Source organism: Saccoglossus kowalevskii, chromosome 2, assembly GCF_978046115.1.
Source record: "Saccoglossus kowalevskii chromosome 2, keSacKowa6.1, whole genome shotgun sequence".
Classification (NCBI taxonomy): Eukaryota; Metazoa; Hemichordata; class Enteropneusta; family Harrimaniidae; genus Saccoglossus; species Saccoglossus kowalevskii.
In genome coordinates, this window is record NC_140642.1 from 23,748,588 (window position 1) to 23,771,296 (window position 22,709).

Genomic DNA, 22,709 nt, shown 5'->3' on the forward strand with positions numbered 1-22,709 from the left:
AGTTCATTTCTAATTGTACCCGAACAAAAATATTTCAATGTATATCAAGTATATTGATCTAAAAAATATTTATTAAAAAATAAAAATAAAAATAAAATAAAATAAAATAAAATAAAATAAAATAAAATAAAATAAAATAAAATAAAATAAAATAAAATAAAATAAAATAAAATAAAATAAAATAAAATAAAAATAAAATAAAATAAAATAAAATAAAATAAAATAAAATAAAATAAAATAAAATAAAATAAAATAAAATAAAATAAAATAAAATAAAACAAAAAATCATACTGAGAAAACTCACGTTGATGAAAACACTGTACATAAGTGGATTCGTTGAATTCAGTGTCCGATCGGTCATCGATCCCCGCGTGCCGGATGTAAAATTGTGAGATCGTTAGAATTGTAGTAGTAATCTAAATAAAATAACTACATTAATAAATGACTTGATAAACCAAAGTAATTCTACGTGAAGAACAGTTACGACACAGAAATAAATAAAGCACTACAAGTTTACGATGACACGGAGCCACTGGACTTCCAGGGATCGTGTAATCCAATACGAGCTTTACTGGTTCCCGGGAATGTCCGTCTATCAAAACACGCATATGTTTACGTCAAGTCCATACAAGGGTATGGGGTCACGGAACGCTACTATTCGCCAGATTAGCGTGGGCTACTGACACTTTCACAGAACTATGGAATAATTGAGAAAAGTGCGGATGTATTTTTTAGAGAATTTGCTATCGACAATAAAGTAACATCATCTTAAAGATGGCCCTCGAAAATGACCCGGGGGAAAAGGGTGCTACGTTAAAATCACACCGAACCATAATCGACGGCGGCCTCTTCACTGTGAGGATGGAGCAGGGTATTCACAAAATTCGAGTTTACGTTACAGTGATTCTGAAGCGCAATGTCACTCACAATGCCGAAATAATCGTGTTGTTAATTGCATGATAATGATTATTTTTTGTCGAAAAAAAAAATAATTAAAACAACACATGGTATTTGTTTTTTAAGAACTATTTCTATTCTGATTTAATGCCTATAAATTGTGTGTGGATTGTTTTACCTCGTCAACACATTAATTTATTATTATTTGGATTTAAAAAAACAGAGCATTGTAACCCCAAGCCCAAATGTTCCGAAATGGGTAACACCAGTAGCTATCGCCCATTGTTAGATATACGCAGAAAGGTCAAAGTCTCGCTGTCACAGCATATCTTATCTCTGCATAATGACCTAATTTACATTTTGATACGGCGAAGCAAACTCGCCATGCGAATGGTCGTGTGTATGTATCTAATTTTAGCTCAGAAAAACGGGCGAGGCCTATCCATATTCGGGACAATGCTTGGGGTCTTTAATATGAAATTGTTTTTATTTTCGTCGTAAAACTATACAACTATAGCCGTCACTTGGCAACCATGTTGTTTACTTGCGTCAATGCGTAAATACTTGCATTTGTATTCAACGTCATAATTTATGCGCTTTCTCGTTATTGGACAGCACTGACGTCAACAGGTCAAAGTACGATGCTTTATAAATACATCCAATCAGTCGAGAATGTTCGATACTGAGAAAATACACCAAGTCGGCCATTACTAACCATTTTATTTTTAGCTTTGAGGTTTTGAACAATTTATGAATGCGCTCTTCAAACTATGAAAAACTAATCACTTTTCTGAGATTGTTCGCTTTTGTTCGGGTTATTTGCAAAAATCGTTGCTTTAATACAATCGGATAGTAACGCATGCCTGCTGATCGTTTCGAAGATTCTCCTTACCTAACACGTCACGTGGTTATTTTAAAGAATGACATCATGTGAGATCATATGCTAAAAATAGCCTGGCTCAGCGCAGATATATACAGCTATAGTCAGGAAAATCCCGCATTCAACCAATGACTCATATACAGTGACTTCCGCCCTGAAATAAAAAACAACGATCTCATCTAAGAAGCCTACGGAAGTAATTTAAATATTGACGTACACGCCCACATTACGAACACCGTAAACCGAACATCGAAAGCGATCGACAGACGACGACCAGTAGCGGAATCGTGAACATGTACAACACACCGAGTACTTCACAGCCAGACAGCAATACTACGAATATGTTGATCTCCAGTCACGACGATACGCAATTCATCGTAGCAGATGTATTGTCGTCAATGGCCTCCGGACTTATACCCGCCGATGCAAAGGTATTTTTTTTTTCCCGTGCTTTTTTTCTTTTCCAGTTAAAACAATAGTGCATGCCGCCAATGGCCACCTTTGTTGACCTCTAAACACCACCGTACAAGTATATAGCGGTAGTACGTATTAACCCGACCACTTCCAGGGACTATAAGCGTGGCCTTAAACCGCAAATCGCGGAAGTGGCGACAATATGGATATGCGTACAATATGTTCTTGACACTAACAAACCACATCCGGTCGGACGTGGTTCGGGAGGTGCGGAAGGGGGGGTCGTGGCACCGCTCGGTCATTCAACCCATTCCAATCAGGAAGTGTAGATAGGTTGCGTAACATAATTCGTAGAAATGGGTGGTGAGGCCGTCACTTAACGTCAGCACCCCCGAATAAGCCACACGTACGAGCGTCCGGCTCTATAAACTAGCTTGTACCAGCGTGTACCTGCTATTTGGAAATATTTGCTTCAGCTATGCATAGACAGATATCTCAGCACGTTCAATCACATACGTATGTTCGCCGGGTAAGATTGTTTGTTTTTTTAATATCGCACATATTATAACCATATATAATGCTCAGATGGAACGGTTAATAACGCCGTCGAGATTCGTTAAAAAACCCACCTTAATAATTATATGTGGACATGCGTGCCGATAGACTCGACCTCATCACACACATACTTGAATATTAATGCGCATATCAAGGTATTTTGCATGTAAGGTCGGTTCGTTTATTATGAATGGCGTGCAGTGAGAGACGTTGTGGTTATTAAACTGCGTACATTCTTACTAGTACGTATTGCAGTGTATTGCCGTTTTCTTGCACTTGATAATTATTTATGTAGTCTACGTCTAGTTGTAATTAGACATCCTTTTAATGCTAAATACTGTATTTGTGTTACGTGCTTAAATTTCCAGTATTCGCGTCAATGAATGACGTGACGCAGGTATTAAAGATCGCGAAACGTATGCTTCGTAGCTATATATATACTAGTACGACATAACCGATGACCTTGTTGTGTTCCGAGTCCACGCCTTATGTTTTCTTTCCTCTCTGTCTATCTCTAGGATTACACCGAATCTGACGATTTAATGGATATATCCACCTTAGCACCGTCACTACAAACCAACGCCACCACTTTCTCTACTTTGGCTGGCACTACGCCGACAGGCGCACCGAGCAATAGCTCTTGGATGTACAATCAGATCAACACTATACCAAATGACAATTTTATTCACGGCGGTGGTTTCACTCCACCGGTCATCACCACTGCCAATAATATGCCCGTCCTCAGCCAGGGCCTGGACATGTCATCCAGATCGAGCAGTAGAAGTAACTGTTCCAGTCCAGCGTCTGTTGTGAGCGAAGGATCGAGTTTGCTGGGAAAGACGAACCTCACGCTGACAGGGCCGCTGAGAAGACGAATCAGTGACAAAGAGGTAGGTTAATATATTCACAAATAATCACAACCATTCACTTATCGTTAGGCAGCGCTCTTCCCAGTGGGAGAAACAACTTTCATCAATATCATCGTCACACCCTGCTGCAAACAATGGGCGGTTGCAAATCATTGCGCACCACCCGAGTAAAGCCAATTCGTGGTACTAGTACTATAAAAACAATATTTAATCGTTAGACATATATTCAGTCGTACAAATTACAAACTTGTTACTAGTAAAAGTTTTAGTTACTCATCCCATGATTTAGTATCCATGACGACAACTCAGTAACACAAATTAATATGATGAATCACACGTGATGGAAAAATACAAGTGAACTTCGAAATTCGGCCAAGTTGTACAGTCATGCTAAAACAAGCTGAATCATCACTTTCTCTAAGGTTTTCATCGTAATACAATTACTGAAGTTGAATGAAATACTCAGTGCTACAATACTCAGTACCACATTCGTTATCTCCACAATACAACCTGAATGAATGCTAAAACAGGGTGATTGTTACATTATACAATTCACGTCATTAAGGTGTTCTGGAAATCAATGAAAATGGCAATCGGGTATATCCCCTGTAGGAAAAGTGGTTTGAGTCATTAACTAGCGGTCAAAGTTGCTGAGTCATCATGATGATCATCTTCCCACGCATTCGCTGAGGTTGAATCAACACGTGCCTGTTGAAAACGTCTGAGAATTGAAATCAACTCCTATGGACAAATGAACTCAGTACTTTTTAATTATTTATGCGATTTTCGGTGATTTACGATGAATCACTGCCCCACTTTCAGCCTGTTCGTCCCACTTTTCTTTTTAATCGAATCGAATGATTATGCTTATTGTGAACACATACTAATTAGAATTTGAATTCCGAGGGGCGTGGTTGCGTCACTTGGGTGTGGCTGGAGTTAGGGTGTGGCCATTATGCCTAATGCCAAGCCGTCGCTTTCAAAGGGGCATGCCCCAGTTATTAGCGCGAGTAGATTCTATGCACTTTGTCATACTAGTAGTTGTCTATTATTAGAACATCAACAATTTCGACAGAGTAGCATGCACATTTTATTGACGCAATGGAAAGGTGCATACCCCCATCAATTTATCTCGTCTTCGTTTAGCATGAAGTAGTGCTGAATATCGTATAGTTAGCTCAATATTGACTAGTGTCTGGGGTTTTTCTTCTTATAGCTCGACCCAAGCGAAAGAGTTAAAAGGAAAGTTCGCCGTGAACGAAACAAGGTTGCTGCTGCCAAATGCCGCCAGAAACGTGTCGACCAAACCAACACCCTTGTCGGTGTAAGTATACATCAATACAAATACAACAGTTCTTATGTTCGTTTTTCAGTGCATTTGTCGCTCTCAGTAGTGGCCATATTTCATACTCGTGTTTTTGTTCATGCTAATCAAAACTAATTTTTGTTATTGTTTTCATTCAGGAAACTGAAGAATGGGAAGAAAAGAATAGAATTTTGCAAAATGAAATCGCTAAACTGGAAAAGCAGAAAGAACAGTTGCAGTTCCTATTGCAGGCACACAAACCAATGTGCAAAATTGCCCAACACAGCCACTCGATGCTCAACTGCCCTTCCACAGACTCATATCAAGCTGCCACTACATTTGCCACTACTTTCTCCAAATCAAGCATTCTGCAAACCCCTACAACTGAAGTTGTAACGCCGACGTCGTCCATGTTCACCTTTCCATTGGAATTGCCAAGCAGTTCACTGATGATGAACACATCATGCGGCAGCGAAGTGACTAAGGTAGAGCAAAGCAGCAGTGACTTGTCAAGTCCCGACTCAGTCCAGAATCTCATCGCTCTCTAGAGTGGTCACGTGATCAGCATGTGATCAGTGAGTGAGCTCACGCTGTACTAACTATATTTAAGAGCTTGCCAGAGAATGACAGTTATCAATTCAAGTATCCAAAGAAGAGAAAACATTTACCATATCAATGGAAAACAAGACCATTTGGTTATTGACGAATTAGAACATTTTGTGTCATTTTTTGTGTCAATTTATGAATTTCTGATTGATTACAATCGCATCTTAAAATATGTCCAAAAATGAAAAGTCGTTCTCTGGTTGTGGCGATCAAAGAAATTCATAATAACTGGATGCAAGTTTATTTTGACAGAAAAGTGAAAAGATGAAAAAAAAACACGAATAATTCAGTTGGTGCTATATTTTGGAAAGAAACAGATAGCTATATTTTGAGGAATCGAAGAATTTGATATTTGTTATTCGTGTTTTTTAAAATACATTAGAGGCATGTATGTTATGCTGACCAAAGGTGGATTTTTTGTAAAACAACAACTTCTAAAAGCAAGTTACCATCTTGAATATATTCTGTATAGCAGTCTAGTGAAATAGTTGTCATGTCTCACTATGTCTTTTGCATGATATCTGTTTTCGACATCATACAGTTCTTTTTGTATAGTTCTTTGATGACGTAGCATTGTCACGTGACACTAAAGTTTGTCAATTATGTGGTTTTCTTTAGGACAGTTAGCCCTCACAGTCTCTGAAATCGGCCCAGAGCAAGTTTGGCAGCCAATGACATCACTCAACGCTAGATCCAGGCGGTTGATATAAGTGGCGCACTGCTCCCTGCTGACTGAACAACTCACAGCGTAAAAAAACAAATATTATGAGTACCCCCTTTGTGGTTAGTATAATTTTCTTCCAAAAACGTACAAAAATAACCAGAAAACAAATATATTTGTACACTATGCATGTCTTATTTCTGCAACTAACCAAATATGTATTACGTTTAGTAAGGACCCTCTAATCTGACGATTTGCAATTGCTGACGTCACATGACAATGCTATAAAGTTACGTGACATGTCTCAGGTTAAAGGTGATTGCTAAGGGAACTTGAACTCACTGCCATTTTGTGCAATCAGTTTACTAATTTTTTTCAGTGTAACTAATTTATGGGTGTGATGAAAACTTTTAGTGTTTTTTTAACTGAAGCAGAAAAACAGAATTTGTGCGCATTTTTTCAGATATTGCATGGCGTATGTTGCATAATGTATTCGAATCTGCCAGAATAAACAGAACAGCATTTTTTGTCTATACAGAGATTATAATTTATTTTATCAAAAAAAACAATAGTTTATATTTCATATGCATTTATTTTACTAGTATATTGAGGTCTGGCACCTTTTTGTTTCACTTACTTGCTGTCATTGTATTGAATTTAATTACGGCGTATATCATGTAAGCTGGTCTTCCATTTTGTTTTATTAAATACGTTCGTTTTACATGTTGATATAGCAATGGTTTGTTTTTTTGTTATTTCTCCGCTACTTCTCTGTATACTAATTTTTCATGCGCATGTGGGGGGGGGGGTGATAATACCACAGACCCAAATGGGCTGAAACGCACGCTACAGTGTGTCACGATTTGAAATCTGACTAGGTTTACTATTATTGTCGGTTTCACACCACTGCGCATTTTATTTTGACAGATCATTTTTTTTTTACTTTCAAGTTACACAACCACTTAAAGTTCTGTTACATATTACTTTTCTTGTTAATTAAGTCCAAGTCACGTGATTCTTTCATAATGCTTTGGATGGTTTCCCGGTTGTAACTATTCGGGTATCGGTCTAAATGACTTGTCGCCCGCAATCCCATCGGGAGCCTCCCATTTAAGAGAATGACGTTTATATAATAAACTTTTAATATTAAAATTTTCAAAAAAGTCCAAGCTTTCATCCAAATCGGAACCTAAGCGAAAGGCAGCTGATGTTACACCAGAGTACATTTCAATGTTGATGAATTTTTAAATGAAGACGAGAAAAAAGGGGCTTCCGAAATTGATTGTTTTCTTACTGTCACATTGTTTTTATACATATATAACTTGAAAATACACAGTGGTTGGTAAATAAGTTATTGAATACGTCTTTGTTACATTGAATATTAATTATTGTAATTAGCACTTGATGACGTCTGTTAAATATATGTAAGTAAATAAATAAATAACTGAGATGTTACAATGAATTACTTGGAGTCTGCACTTTTTTTAACTTCTTTATATCGAGTTTAGAGTTTGTCTGACATCACTCCGTCGTCGATCATAAAGTCCATTCCCAGATGTACTAATGATCCGGGGGGTAAGAGGATACATGAAAATGATGTCAGTCACTTTCTTTATACGTCCTTTATAATTCCGTTTCTTCACGCCTACGGCACACCTATTGCGCGTCTCTAGTGTGCCATACGTGGGAGCCACTTTGCAAGCATTGCCCCCACAGTTCCCGGAAGTAGCGACAACTTCAGTTCAAGTCGTTGTTAATGTTGACCTACACCAATGATACTAGTACTTTTGCTTGTCACCACACCCAAGACACGTCCTTTCAAACATTCCTATGCCGCTGTGGGATTGTGAAAGTATGTGTAACACGGAGCCCACTCATTCGCATATCTCAGTATCCGGATGACAGCCCTCCTAAATCAGCCACCGCAACTATTGCTTAATTCGACCATTGCCGGAGTTGAAACCTGAGGTTTTTTTTCTCATGACCCGTCCAAAATGTAAAAATGTAATACTAGAAACCTAACTACCTGCAATCTCTAATCTGACTGTCACTCGCCACACCATATCTATGATAACAAGAACGGCAGATCAGCTTACAATTAATTTAAGTTTGTGCAGTGTTATCTAATACCAGTTTGTATAACTCTTATTATAAGTGTTCGTTCAATCGCAGTTTCGTACACCAGTAGACAAGAAATTCAGCATACATAGCATTCTTGTATGTCTGTTACTGTGTGAATGCGTATTCGGTGTATTCATAATAGTCAAAATAACGAGGCTCTTGAATTAGTTAATAATGTCTGCCTCTGAATATGACGTTAGCTGTGACGTCATCACTAATGTGACCAATGATACACAGAAATGAAGGATTTGTTTTCACGCTCAGGTATACAGAATAAAATATGTTTTCCGTTCACATTGCTAAATACAATAAACCATACGAGTACATCGGTGGTCGTTTTCTCTTTCACTGTGAAGTGTGGGTCAATCTTCTTCCAACTGACTGCAGAGGTGTACTAGACGCACAAAATCCCAAATTACCTTCGTCAACATGACTTGTGAATTCGTATGTGGTAAAAGGTGCACCAGAACTTGACGAATCCCATTTCATTTATCATGTCCTATCAAGTTTATAATCAGCACAGAAGGCTATCAAGAATTGAAAAAAATACAATTACTAAAAAAGACTCATTTATAAAATACAACTTTACTACAAGACAACAAATATATATATTTTAATGATTATTCGTTTCGTGTATTTTGTTTTATATTGTTACTTTTTCTATGTTATGTTTAGTGACCATAGCGACCTTTAGTGTTAGTGACATTTATATTGGGATAACTCACTGTTCGTCGGACTGCACATGACAGAATACACTCATATATTGGTGCGAATGTTATTACGTGTTACAGAGATATGAGTTGAAACATGGGTTCCGTCGTTGGAGGCGCTTTTCCTACAAGTTACTAGTTCATATTTGTTTGCGTCTCCCCTTTGAACGCGATGTGTTGAAACTCACTGCAGTTACGTCAGACGTTAGTTAGCAGCTGTGGGTATCAAATTTTGAAATTTTTTGGGTATGAAAATTGTATGTAGATTTCGTCACGTGCAAATGACTAACTTGCGGCTTCCATACAAAAAATAAATATTTAAAAGTCAACTGAGAAAGGGGCAAGCGCGTGGTGGCGCTCTTTAATTAACGTATGTCGATTATATACATTGCGAAAGTATTCATCGTTGAATATTAGATATCAGATATACACTGTTCCGAACTCGATTGGCTGTCATTTTGTATCGTGGAGTACCATAAACATATCACTACAAACGACACATTTCTATCAGCAGCGTACTGATGAGTATCACAAAATATAAATACCAAAAATAATATGATTTAAAATAAACTCATTAGACCATCTCAGAGCTGGTAAATCTGAATTTAGTAAATGTCAGGCATATTTAAAAAAAAACCCTCAATAGCTCAACAAGTATTAAATGTATGAATATGCAAAAGTGATTAAAATAAAGTTGTTGAACTCGTTTGGTCGTTAATTACGAATAAGAAAGGCTGGTAATGGATAGTGTGTGTGTGTTTTCCATCTATTTTGTAGGAGTTTGAGCTGCATAATAGTTGTTTGTTAAATTACTGATCGCTCACAATTCAATTCACCAGAGCCCAGGCAGTGAAAACTTTGGGGATTTTGTGATCATCGACCTAGGTTTACCAGTTCCAATTTTCAATATATACATCAAACAGACCATTGTTATATATTATTATAGTATTTAGTAAAACATACCACATCTTATATGTCCCTTCTTATACGTCCCGGCGAATGGTCTGACCACACCCACGCACATACTTGTAGACTAAATTCAGGGTGGTAACGGTATTCGCACTCTCCCCGTTGCACCACCCGCACCACTATGAGCCACACTAAATATCAACCAAATTAAAGGGCGGCAGTCGTCGTGCCGCGCATGTGCGACCTTTGTGTTGATAAACATTGATTTTCGCACAATCCAATGCGCTCTTCTACTGGAAATCACAAGTATGAGGTTTGACCTGGGCGCTACTTAAACTAATTACCGCCGGCGACTCCTTCGATACCTTCCAATCACCTAAAAAATATCCAATTAAAGCTTGGTAACGTCTCAGTTTGTACTCGTTGATCTGCGCAACAGTCAAAGTCGCCATCTTTGTTTATATGAGACCATATATCTCGTGCATGCGTGGCACGACCACTACCGCGCTTTAAAATACTCTATAATAGAATTTGTCTAGACCTTTATTGAGAAGATTCAAACGACCTTGTACCCTTGTAATTTTCCCATACGTTCCATCTCAACATTATATGGGCAGTTATAAAACATTGTATTATATATGTTTTCCTTGAACCGAATCTGAAATTTATTTTCATTATTTAGGGGCAATCATGGCTCTTGTAGTCATGTGATTACACTGCGGGCAAGCCAGCGATCTACATTCGTTACTACCGTTGAGGGCAGCATACAACAGAACAGCCGTATAAGAATTAGAAATCGATACCGTGTTCTTTCTAGAAAAAGTTACGTTGGTGTCAGTTGCGCCCGGTAATCAAAAAGAAAAGGATCTCCTGATATTGCATTCACACCAACAAGAGGCGTAAATATGCTGACTAGTAGACGGGCAATGTTTCGGTTGACCATATGTTTCTGTCTTTTGTGTATTATTTCAGTAATAGTTAACAATTCTGGGTATGACCCGCACGTGATTTTGGAACCAATCGACACATGACCTAAACTGCCTTAAAATTGTACACAATATAGAGGGCCAACCTAATTTGAAATAAGATAAACTTATAAATACAGTTGATTTTGGCACACAAATTCAGTTTAGAACGCAAACGTGCCTTTTTACGTCGGCTTACGTTAGGTCGGTGTAAATGGACACAAAAACAGATGTGAACACGGTACGAGTCGTGAGCTAATCAACTGTTACTACCAAGCTGCCTTGGAAAGGATATACCACTCATCTGTTGTCTTATGTCGAAAACGCAAAGTCATTATTTTATTTCTTCTAACCAATTACAAACTTATAGAAGCCTACTCATGAATATGAATGCAAATACCCAGAATTTATTGTACTTCCGGGCAATATAAGGATATTGAGTTTAAAAAAAGTTGAGTCATCAGCTCAATTTTCGAGGAAATGATGGTTGTTTTTTAGTGGATAATGGCCATTTTGGCAGTATTATGTCATGATTTATATTTTCATGTGTTTAGAGGAGGCCGCTTTTTGCAGTTATAGCGACTTTCAATGATAATCCGCATCTGCTTACAATTTGTCATGATCACGTTCATTTGCATGTTAGTGAGATTAGCAAGAAGACAACTGGCTAATATAATGAGAAATTATCTGCGTTTCGTAGATTAGCAGATAATTGCTATCTATTCGTATGCCATTGCACCTGCTCAGATTGGTTAGTGGCTAAGTAGCCAGGTGCTCACGAGTATATAGTAAGAAGAGTATTCTATTGTATTCAGTCTCGGTTGCAAACAACTCACGATGTATTTTTTATTTTATTTTTTATAAATGTATAGTATTCTTAATATGGACGACTCCCGACGTCCACCCCTAGGTACATCTGACATTGCGTCGGGTACAGGTTTCCAGATGTTTTTCTCCCTTGACGGGTTTTTATATCTGGTTTTTCCTGGGCGGTCAATGTATTCATGATGGGGCTTAGGCATCAATTTCGTGTATATTTACATATGTAAGGGGGGGGTAAATAAACGTAATAAACGCGTGTGGCTCCTGGGTGCTGCAACCACCGCATACCGCATTTCATGCGTGTTGTGTAATTTGTATAAATAATTGAAGTTAAGTATAGATTTGTCGAATACGGAATGTTGGTTAAAACAACGTGGCGCCTATAACTATGAAAGTTGTGTCCCGACATCGGGGGCAATTAATCAGACATTAAGGCGTGTTGATTACTTTGCCTAATTGGCTATATGTGTGGAGGCCACGCCTCGAGCTCTTAAACTCCTCTGTAATTGGCTAACAGTTGAGAAGTGAATAAAGCTGATCTCAGTTAGTTGTGGCAAGCTCACCACGAGGCACGCAGTCTTAACGCGGTCTAGGGAGAGCTACAACGTGGGCCGAGACCAAATGTGACACAATTCGATTTTCTGTGTGTCTTTGTTCGATAGAAAGGTGGAGAATTCCCCGAACTTGGTACCTCTGACGTGAAGGTTTAATAACACTCAAATGAATCTTTAACAACTATAATAACACTTTTACCATACGTTCCTATGGCAGAGATGTTATGCCATATCTCATATTGTACTAGTAGGCGGGTGACATAGGCTGAAATGAGTATACATTGTGAATGATATGGTATTTTTGTTGTCCTCAATTGATTAAAAAATCTAGGTTTTAAAAAGTGTCAACAAATGCTTTTTCTTTACTATTGTGCTCTTCGACTATGGAATTGCTCTAAAAATTACGATTTTTGAAAAATATAAGGACAAGTTACTCAAAATTCTTCACTGTAACACTTAAAAGAATGATATTGTATGGTGCTATGGGACAATAGTTTTATGATTTTATATAATAAACCAATGAATATTGTGACGTCGTGCGATTTATGACCAACTTTATCAAAAATAATGAGAAGTTAAATTTTCAGTTTTGCATTTCGTAGCCATCTTCTGTTAAAACGCAATCATGAATGCCAAGTCGTGGTCATCCTGTGTTAACATCATCGTTGTATCGGTTGAAGTTCATCAAGTCAAAAAAATTGGCGGGTGAAGCGGAGTTCAGTGTTATTCCTGAGAACCAGGTTCATTGAATTCTAGTCGACGTATAGATCCATCATTGGATGAGCCTTGATGGCTGTCAAAATGATTTGTATCAAGTTTAAATTCGGCATTCTGAGTCTGGATTTTGGGGATGGGGGTGGGTGGCAGCATGGATTTTTACCGCCAGTACATTCGGACTGCATTACTTACCACAGCATTAATTTTATTACAATTCAAATTCTTGTGTTAGATGTCAGGAAATTTGTGTTGGTGGACATGTTTGAAGATGTCGTCATTTTGTCTGCACTGTGGCACTAAACAATATTCGAAATTGAGTACAATCACAGGGGCTTGTGTGACACGGGAGATTTGCCGTCATGTGACTAGCCTCTGTGAGTACAACCGTATCTGAAGATGATTTTGATTGCTGTGGAAATTATTCCTACCGCTAAAACCACGAATGATGATATGACAAGCGCGTTGTCTGACGTGGTTTTTCGACTCAAATTAAGTCTGAAAGAAGGTTAACTAACGTTGGTTCGTGTACATCTGATATTTTGGGTTGCCATGTCGTGAACACTTTTTCCTGTAATTTTAGTTTGCAACATATTGTTGCAATTAAATGTATCACATTTTGATTGTTTTTGTAGTCTGTATCATTGATTGTTAGTTTTCTTCTGTTATACGAAACTATGCTCCCTGATTGGTCTTCTTATCGGAAACATAAATCCTAAAATTTGTTAGCTAGAGCTAGACTTCACATACGGATTCTGATAGTGATTTCTTTAGCCAATCACAATCAGTTAATTTGGACCAATCATTTCCAAGGCTACTGATAGTTACTGACCAATCCCACATGGGATTAATTTCCGCGCCTTTTACCGAAGATCAAATATAAGTCTATTTAAAGACAAAGCAAATGTATGTTTTTCAGTAGTCTTTGTTCTCGTCATCAATAAACGTTGCTGCTCTGTTCTACGTAATTGGTTGTGTTTTTGCATAGTCGTCTGTTGCCGAACCGTCCCCTAAAATACAGTTATTCTCGTACGCTGCATTTTTTGGTGATCTTGGAATCCTGGTCTCGGCACCAACAAATGCAGCGTACGAGAATAACTGTATTTTAGGGGACGGTTCAGCAACAGACGACTATGCAAAGGCACAACCAATTACGTAGAACAGAGCAGCAACGTTTATTGACTTCTACCCGAGCACTTTTGCTCATGTCGGTAAATTTAATTTCCTTCTAGTTCAAGCTCATGGCTACGGCCAATCTGTGCAGCACTCCGTGCCGTTCTTGTATGTTTCGCAACTTGAACGCAACTTTGTTTGGCCAGGCTAGACCATATTCTCGTAAATACAGCGCTTCATATGTTTCACCAATTCCATAGTTTCTGGTGACTCAATAAAATGGGGCAAGGTCGTCATTGTTTTGATTCTGAAGTTAATAACATTTTTTTGGTGAGATTTGCTAACCAAAATGACGAACGTCTACGCGTCAGCCAATCACAGCCCCTGTCGCTGTGCATCATGACAATGATGTCACCCACCCACGCCACAGGCGTTACGTTGCTAGAAAGCGTTACAATTCGAGTTTAGTTTACAGTTATACAAGGAAGAAGTAATTTTAGCACCAAAACATCGGTGAATTTCGCCAATTTTTGGCATAAATGATTAAATAAATTTTATGTTCGTAATCAATCAGGACAACCCGAGTGGGAACGAATGTACTTCCTCATGGTTTGCCTTTTATAACGAACACCACACCACATGCTCCCATTGTGACCGTCAGACAATCTACTAATGTTAGACAAGTTGACATCTCATAGAATCATGGGATGGTTGGAAAATAAGCTTCCCGTCAAACTTGGACTTCTAACGTTTTTAGTAGGCGTCGTAGTCAATGTGCGGTCGCCAGCGTGTCGCCGGTGACACCGCGTCTACCGCCAGCCGCATTGAATCAGATCGTACCCTTGTGTAATTTTGATATTACAATGTATATAGATAGAAATAACAGGTTCTCCGAAATTAAATAACGTTACATTGTTTATTGCAATTTCCAACTTGCAAAAAAATGATCGGTATAGTTCCATTGGAACCATCCTTAATAATCACGAAAACAAGGATACTCCCCTCCCCCGATAAACTGACAAGTCCCGTACTGTTAAACCCATCCGTCCAATGAGTGGATGTCATTACGTCATTACGTTCGGCGTAACAACACGCGCGCATACTAGACTTATGACAACTGAAAAAGAATTCATTTTAGGTAAGGACATCACTCTAGACACCAAGAAAAATGTAGCCGGCCTACTTGCCTGACTTTGTCGGTTTGTAAAATACCGCCAAACATATTGTATGTTGAACTACTACATTCCGTCAGTACCCATTATCAGTAGACTGTGCAATTAGGGCGGTAGAATACTAAAATATGATCATCGGGCGAAAACATCCAGCGTGACCTTGATGGGGTTTCACCCCCATCCCTATTACCTATTGAGTTACGTATTGATTGGGTGTTTATATTACAAATGTCTTGAAATGATATCCTGAATTAGTTTTTAGGACACATTTTGAATGTGGTAAACATAATTTTGTGCTGCATGCCAGGGCGTAATATTAATCTTAATTTTTTAAAAACTTTTTTATATAATTACTATAAATTATCATTATTATTACAATTATTTTGCTGCAAGAATTATTTTGTCCATGAAAACCAACCGGTGCAGCAACTTTATTGTAAAAGCTAATATTAAAATAATTCATAATAATAGTATAATAATAATAATAATAATAATAATAATAATAATAATAATAATAATAATAATAATAATAATAATAATAATAATAATAATAATAATAATAATAATATTAAAAATATATTAAAATTAAAAATAAACAAATTTAGCCAACCAGGATCTTATTTTATTCAGATTGACATTACTCCTGAGTGTCATACATAGCAGACTGATAAACTGCAAGGCTACCACTTTTCTAGAAACCGACTTCTTATTCACCATTGGTAAATCTGGTTCATGATATCGTTTATCAGTACGATCATAAACGTGTTCTGAACATGTTTCCAAATTTACAAAACGCTCACCGATGTCGCAGACAAGACAGCGCCCTCTTGCAATGCGTGTTCCAACACGAACGCTTTAAATAGAAAATGACGTCATTGTTGCCAGAACGCCACGATTGTGTCGGTCACATATTATACATGGGCGTTACTGTGCGAATAAGTACTTTTCAGTGAATCACGTAATTATACTTGCAAATTATATGTGGTTAAATAAAACATGTCCCCAGATTTATCATTTGTATTAACCTAACCTACATTTCAAATAGTATTACTTCATGGTGCGTGTTATTGCTTTAATATCTCAAATCGCAAGTGGTACAGATGTGTATTCCGGCTTTATTATGCTATCATACCTAATTTTAGTGATATCCATTGTTCTTTTTCATTGAAAAGTATTGATATTTGCATAAACATTGACATGGTGTAGCGACTCTGTGGCAAAATGCGCATGCGCCAACTTGTTTCGTGTACTGACATGTTTAGAGTCTTCATAACAAACATACACGTGTGGGCATTGCTGCTGCTCGGGCCCTTTAAATAAGCAGGTAAGAAATTGCAAAAATCATTTTTTTCGCAATATAGAGATGTGCTGACATTTCGTTGTTGAAAAAACATGCGTCGCAGTGAGTCTGTGTCACGGAAAAAGATTGTCTGCGTTGAATCAGACGGCCCGATCGTAACACTCATTTCACGGTCCAGTCTCCGGGTGTACTAAAGGCGCTCAGTCTCGACTACGACGTTCTCAAAACACGGTGTATTTACTAATTTTGATCGTCTTGTATTTTACAGTAAATTTATCGTGTACTAGTTCATTTTTTCACTGGAATTGTCAACGTTGTATTTTCGAAGATAAAATATTGTTATTGGCAGTACGACTCTGAGCCCCCATACCAGTCGGTCGAAGGGGGAAATCCCCGTTTCGCAGTGACGAAGCTTAATGCAATTTTAGAGTAATTTTACGTAATTTGTATGCATTATACATGTATATATACTATTGGTAGATAATCTAAATTATCATGCATGGCTGAAATTGGTAAAACTGAAACGAGAAAACACAATTCATTGTTTGCATGAAACGGATGTTTATTGCACCGGCCCCGGCACCCTTGAAAGAACTAAAACTGCTTACGTCAGTATATTTTGCAAAAAGTTGAAGAAACTGGCCTCGTGGTCAGACATTAGTAAATTTACCACGATAGCAAAGAAAATCCGATGTGTCTCTACTTGTTGGAAGAGAGTTGGTGACTTTCAGAAAACTGCCCCGTGACTCATTCGTTATTTATTGTGACTTGCAGACTGCCGCTTTCATCCAGGGTACTTGCTGAGTCTAGTGGAGGCTACTACAGTAATCGCATATTTTCGCTGCTAGTGTTGAGATCAAACCTAAAATGAACAGTTACACGGACCAAGCGACATCCACGGATTTCGACTATGTGGCTGAGTTTGCCGAGGACTCCTACTTATCCAGGGAATGTGCCCCGACCACCGACAACCGCCCCATTGATATAATGCCGCTGATCAAAGATGGGCTGAAGTATGCAATCAACGCAAAGCGAAGAGCCAGGGGACTTGACGATTTGAAAGTAGAACCCAGAGAGGTAGTTCCCGACAAGGTGCGCATACAAGAATGAATTTTTAGGGGGTGAATCAAAAAATAATATTCGTCATCGTAGCTTTGTTAATATTGACGATGAAATTGTATTGACCTTGTGATAGGAGATATGAGAATTAATTTAAGAAAAAAACACTTTGTTTTTATATTTTGTTTGATTTACCTTAATACTAGTATATAATATTATGTGTTTCCATACTATAGGGCACTTGCCCTAAAGTAGAGTATTAGTATCATTAAATAGACAATAGTTGAGGGGGTACACTATATACAAGACAAAATACGTACTGAACTCTGAGAAGCGTGTCTAGTTCCGCACAGGCGAGGTAAACAAATTTAGCTGTATTGCGTACAGTTGAAACTTTAGTACAACCCATGAGCTCGACACATTTTCCTTTTTGATATAATAGTCGGATAAATTGTATTAGTAGTTTAATTGTTTAATCACCAAACAAACCACCGAGGGTGGCTCGTGATTCGCGTGGTCGGACAGGCTACTTAGTTGTGATTCACGTCCCTCTCATTGATCGGTCGTCATTTTCATTTGGTGTACACTGCCGGTCCCAATATAGCGACTTGCAACAAAATACGACCCAGAACACGTCAGACGAGTAGATTAAAAATCAGTTTTCTGTCACACCAGTAGGCGACAGGGCCACAACTACGGCTGTCCGAGTACAGTCGAAGCCATGTTGATAATGGCGCTGCTGCATTTGAAAAAAGAAATCATTCATGTTTACGCATTTCCTGTAACTTAACATCAAACATTAAAACCTCATGCTACGCAAATTAAGTCAATCCACAAAGATATTTTTTTGTCAGTAAACAGTTATTTTAAGTCGTTATTTGTAACCAATTTACTAGTACTTAGATGCATGTTAATCTTATTCCAATTCGTATCCGATTTCAGTTGACTCCAGCCGAAAAGAAGAAAAAAGACGACCGCCGGGAAAGAAACCGCATTGCGGCGGCTAAGTGTCGTTATAAAAAACGAGCCAAGTCCGAATTGCTAGAAGATGTAAGTTGTATGTGGCCTTGGTTTCAATTGTTTGTGGCTTCGTTCCAAGAGCGTCGCGACTCTTCTATCATCTGACCAGTAGAACACAAATGTCTGTGCCGTCGACTTTTCGACTGCGCGGTCTGTCTGATTTTTTTCTTTGTTTTCGGGTTCTACTTGTTGGCCTCTGAGGGGCCCTTTAAGTTGTTTAAAGCAAGAAAGTTTGGTTTGGCGACTTGTTCGTCATCGCTGACTGGTTTTACTTTTTATACAACAGAAAACAAAGAAACGCCGTTTCTATTGTATGCAAACATCCATTTTTATGTTCCACAAGCTCCGTTTTTCATTGTTGTTTCTGCTCTAATTATATGGAATTGCAATAGTGGACATTTGATTGACATATAATAGCATCCAAAACAGTTGATGGAATGGCGACTCAATAAGTTCAATTACGTCTCTAATGATTACATCGTATATCAAAGACAGACAGCTGTCATCTCCTTACCCCCAGGACAGAATACTTTATCCATATTACGTTTGTATTGTTGCAGGAGACAAAGCGATTGACCAGCGTGAATCGGGAACTAAGAAGGGAAATCGCTAGACTGGAGAAAGAGAAGAATCATCTATCGCATCATCTAGAGGTACATCTATCCATGTGTAGTTTGACGTATGTACATGATTTTCAAGTTCAAACATTCAACGCAGAGCAGACAATGATCACCGATTCACCTGTGTTGATGTCTCCACCCATTTCACCGTTCGACGAAATGCTAACATCGCCCCGGATAGCACCAACTGCCGCAGAAGACGCCGAGGTCGCAGTCAGTGATCCGACTTTCTTAATGACAGTGACCGCTCTGCCGCCCTACGAAGGTCTACCAGCAACAGATATAGGCGCTGGTGTTGTTACTCCTCCCTATTTGGCGACAACATCTGCCTCACCCTACGATCCGCCAACGATGTCTACGAACATGTTATCATCCATGGTTCCACAAAATGAACAAGGAGAACTCTGTTTGTGGGGTTGAATTTGAATCACGCGGGGTCGGGGAGTGCTGCTAATAACGAATAACGTTTATTTCACATATACATATGGGTCCATTCAAGATTTCCACAAAATATTACATGTCGTTGATCACAATATTTCAAACTGTCGCCTGCAAATGTACGACCAAAAAACGATTTCAAAACTGTATAGATGTCTCAGGCTGACATTATTTTTGTCAATAATGTTTGGAAAGCATATTATCTATGGGACACAATAGAGGATACTGTGTTTGTTGAAACTACCGGAGATATTTTACGTGTAGTCAGGTCATAGCAACTGTGCTATTCGTGTTTTGTGTGCCTTGGCAATGAGCCAAACATCACCGCCTGATCACAATTTTATTATTCTGGCCATGTTGCTTTTAAAACTTAAGTTCAAGTTAAAGGTCCATTTAAATTCTTCGTGTACAGTTATTTTACATTGTCCAAGCGTCAATACTTAATGAAACAAGTGAAATTCACATATGTCAGGAGTACCTTGAACCAAAGATAAGCTCACACAGCTGATTTCATCAATACGCACATTTTTGTCTGTTGTTGTTTTTGTTATAGTTGCACGTATTTGACCTGTAAGAACGATCAGGGGCACGTTTATCGTTCAAACAGTGTTAATTTCAGGAGATGTGTTGCTCCAACACAAATGTTTCAGGAACGCAGTCACATTATATAACCCGCATCTAATACTAGTCGAAAATACGTTGCTGGAAAATACTGTTTCGAATGTCTTTTAATCCTTCACATTAAATTAATTATTATTAGTTTCTGTGTATTATAATTGCTTCCTGATTTGTTGATGACAACGCTGACACCATCAGCAATAACCAGTGTATCTTCACCACTAACCGACCTGCCCTTCAGAGATACTGCCTGAGTCAACAATGTTTTTTTTACAACATTGTTTCCCAGACTTTTCTATGATGTTTTCTATTTTCCTGATTTGTTTGTTAAAAAAAACTAGTTTAAATCGTGGCTGACACGATATATTGTTCTTTTCTTATGTAAACAATGATTTCAAATGTAAATTATTGTATTACTTAGATTTGTTTAGCTGTTTATTCAATGGTTTCATAATCTGTTCTAGTTGAAGATAATCATTTAAAAGATTTACTGATTTTTAATCGATAATCAATCAATCAGTTAAGATCAAACCAGTCATGATTTTTAGTGCTTTTGTAGAAAAGCAACAACTTTTTTTTCAGTTTTGTTTCCACCCAAAAGCGTGCGCGTGCTTTATGTTATAGAAAAAGAATAGTAATTTTTAACAAATGCGTCTAGTGGTTTTTATGTTATGACTATCAACTTGTTGTTTATGCATATATTTAAATATTTTGGGGAAGCGGGAAATAACGAAAGGTTTTTGCTGTTTATAAAAAATAAAACTTATTTTTGATTGAAATATAATAACGTTTTCCAGTAGTATAAGTGTTTGTCAGTGTCTGTACAGTTATATATGGGAATCTCAAATCACTTCGTTGTAGTATCTGTAAGTTGATATGGTATTCTTTCAACTTCCTGTTTGTCATTTCGTCCCCTAGAATGCCGCTATTTGTTTATTTTAGATTCATTTCACTCTTAGTAGACTCGGTGAACTATTAGCCGCTCCGGTCTTACGTTTGATGTCATTACTTTCGCTGACTTTCAAACGTACTGACACAAAGAGCGGTTTAACGACCACCCACCATTGTCTCCTTCTTCACAGAAAGTGTACCGATCTTCTTCTGAAGAGCCGTCTTTGCTTTCGGCTCGACTGACCCTCAAATTGACCACAGTTACTTTAATGTTTTACCCGATGTACCTGTCTTGTATAGATGTTGTTGACAAGCGGGGTTTGTTTTAATTTGGTTGTCCAAGTCATCAACCTCTGAGACCGGCTACCAACTTACAAAAGGGAAAAAAGTGTCATGCGTTGACAATGACACAACAGCGGTGTTCTAAACGTGTGGTAAACGACGACCCTCTTTACCCTGGTCGCGTGCCAACTCAGGAAATGCGTAATACCAATGAAATTAAATTTGTGTAAGCCACTGCCCTATTTCATTCGCTTCGTTTGACCCTTAGCTGTTTTAAAAAAGGGACACTTTCGATGCTTTGTCGGATGATGGAGCTAGGCATTGTTTCCGTTGGTTCGTGACCCTTCAAGGCCGACAGTCTGTGAGCAGACCGCATCTGACAGACTCCAGATACATCTCGACAGCGATATTTTAAATAAACAGCCTTTAGTCAAATGGTAACAATACAACACACACACGCGTACGTTAATCGGGTATTGTACGCGTACCCATAACGTTCGGTCGCTTGTCATTGTGCCGTGGACATTTCTCAACGCCCTCCTGGGCAGTAAATAAAACACTAAAAATAATACTATGAAGCACCACTGCAACCTATGACCTTTTTTGATTGATTTATTGCACTGGGGTTTCCATAATACTCACTTTCAATGTTACTTTTTCAGCATATCATTGACGCGCCAATTTTAGTCGCCAGTATAACACCTGTTGAGTTCCCCCTACTATGGGAAATGTCACAGCTAATTATTTTTTCACGGTATATTTCATTTAAAGTCTTTGCACAAATCAGTGTGTCTGGTGACCTTAACTGGAAAGGTCAGACAGTTCAATCTGTATATTGGCAGCCACCGATCCGACTATTGCTGCCGTGTTTTAGTGACAACAATAATATTGCCTCGTGGCGATGTCCCCGGATCAAATTACACCCGACTAAGAAACACTACGTAGTAATTCGAATAGACAATCAGGTCTGATTCGTCTGGCCTGGCCAATATGTCGCCGTGACCTTGTAAGAGGTTTATTTTTTAGGGACATAACAAACAGCCGAATACAGTGTTAGTTGTGTATTTTTTTCGGCCCCGCCCCGAACAAAACGACGCGCTGAATATTAATTTCGAATTTACATATTTGATTTGACGACCAGTAGACACGTCGACCAAGGACGACGTGCTGATGAAATCACTTTTCAAACTGACATCAGCTTCCTGTTCGGGAA

General features: G+C 38.2%; 2 protein-coding genes across 4 annotated transcripts; both read left to right on the forward strand.

Annotated features, from left to right (window-relative positions):
- Positions 1 to 1,909: 1,909 nt before the first annotated feature.
- On the forward strand, positions 1,910 to 6,288 carry LOC100377296 (uncharacterized). 3 transcript variants are annotated; one of them, XM_085493189.1, is made up of 5 exons: positions 1,910 to 2,208; positions 3,265 to 3,636; positions 4,832 to 4,939; positions 5,080 to 5,406; positions 6,146 to 6,288. In XM_085493189.1, exons 1-5 carry the CDS (start codon positions 2,071 to 2,073, stop codon positions 6,152 to 6,154), a joined length of 954 nt encoding a protein of 317 aa, XP_085349315.1. In that variant the 5' UTR covers positions 1,910 to 2,070; the 3' UTR covers positions 6,155 to 6,288. The 3 variants fall into 3 exon arrangements, with proteins under 3 accessions (XP_085349315.1, XP_002741340.3, XP_077861814.1); XM_002741294.4 differs by lacking the exon at positions 6,146 to 6,288 and having other exon boundaries at positions 5,080 to 5,628; XM_078005688.2 differs by lacking the exons at positions 1,910 to 2,208; positions 6,146 to 6,288 and adding an exon at positions 2,556 to 2,720 and having other exon boundaries at positions 5,080 to 5,628.
- Positions 6,289 to 16,478: 10,190 nt separating this feature from the next.
- Positions 16,479 to 19,687, forward strand: LOC102806310 (uncharacterized). Its single transcript, XM_006824793.2, has 4 exons — positions 16,479 to 16,592; positions 17,343 to 17,660; positions 18,570 to 18,677; positions 19,208 to 19,687. The coding sequence occupies exons 2-4, from the start codon at positions 17,436 to 17,438 to the stop codon at positions 19,685 to 19,687; spliced, it is 813 nt and encodes a 270-aa protein (XP_006824856.1). The 5' UTR covers positions 16,479 to 16,592; positions 17,343 to 17,435.
- The last annotated feature ends 3,022 nt before the right edge of the window (positions 19,688 to 22,709 follow it).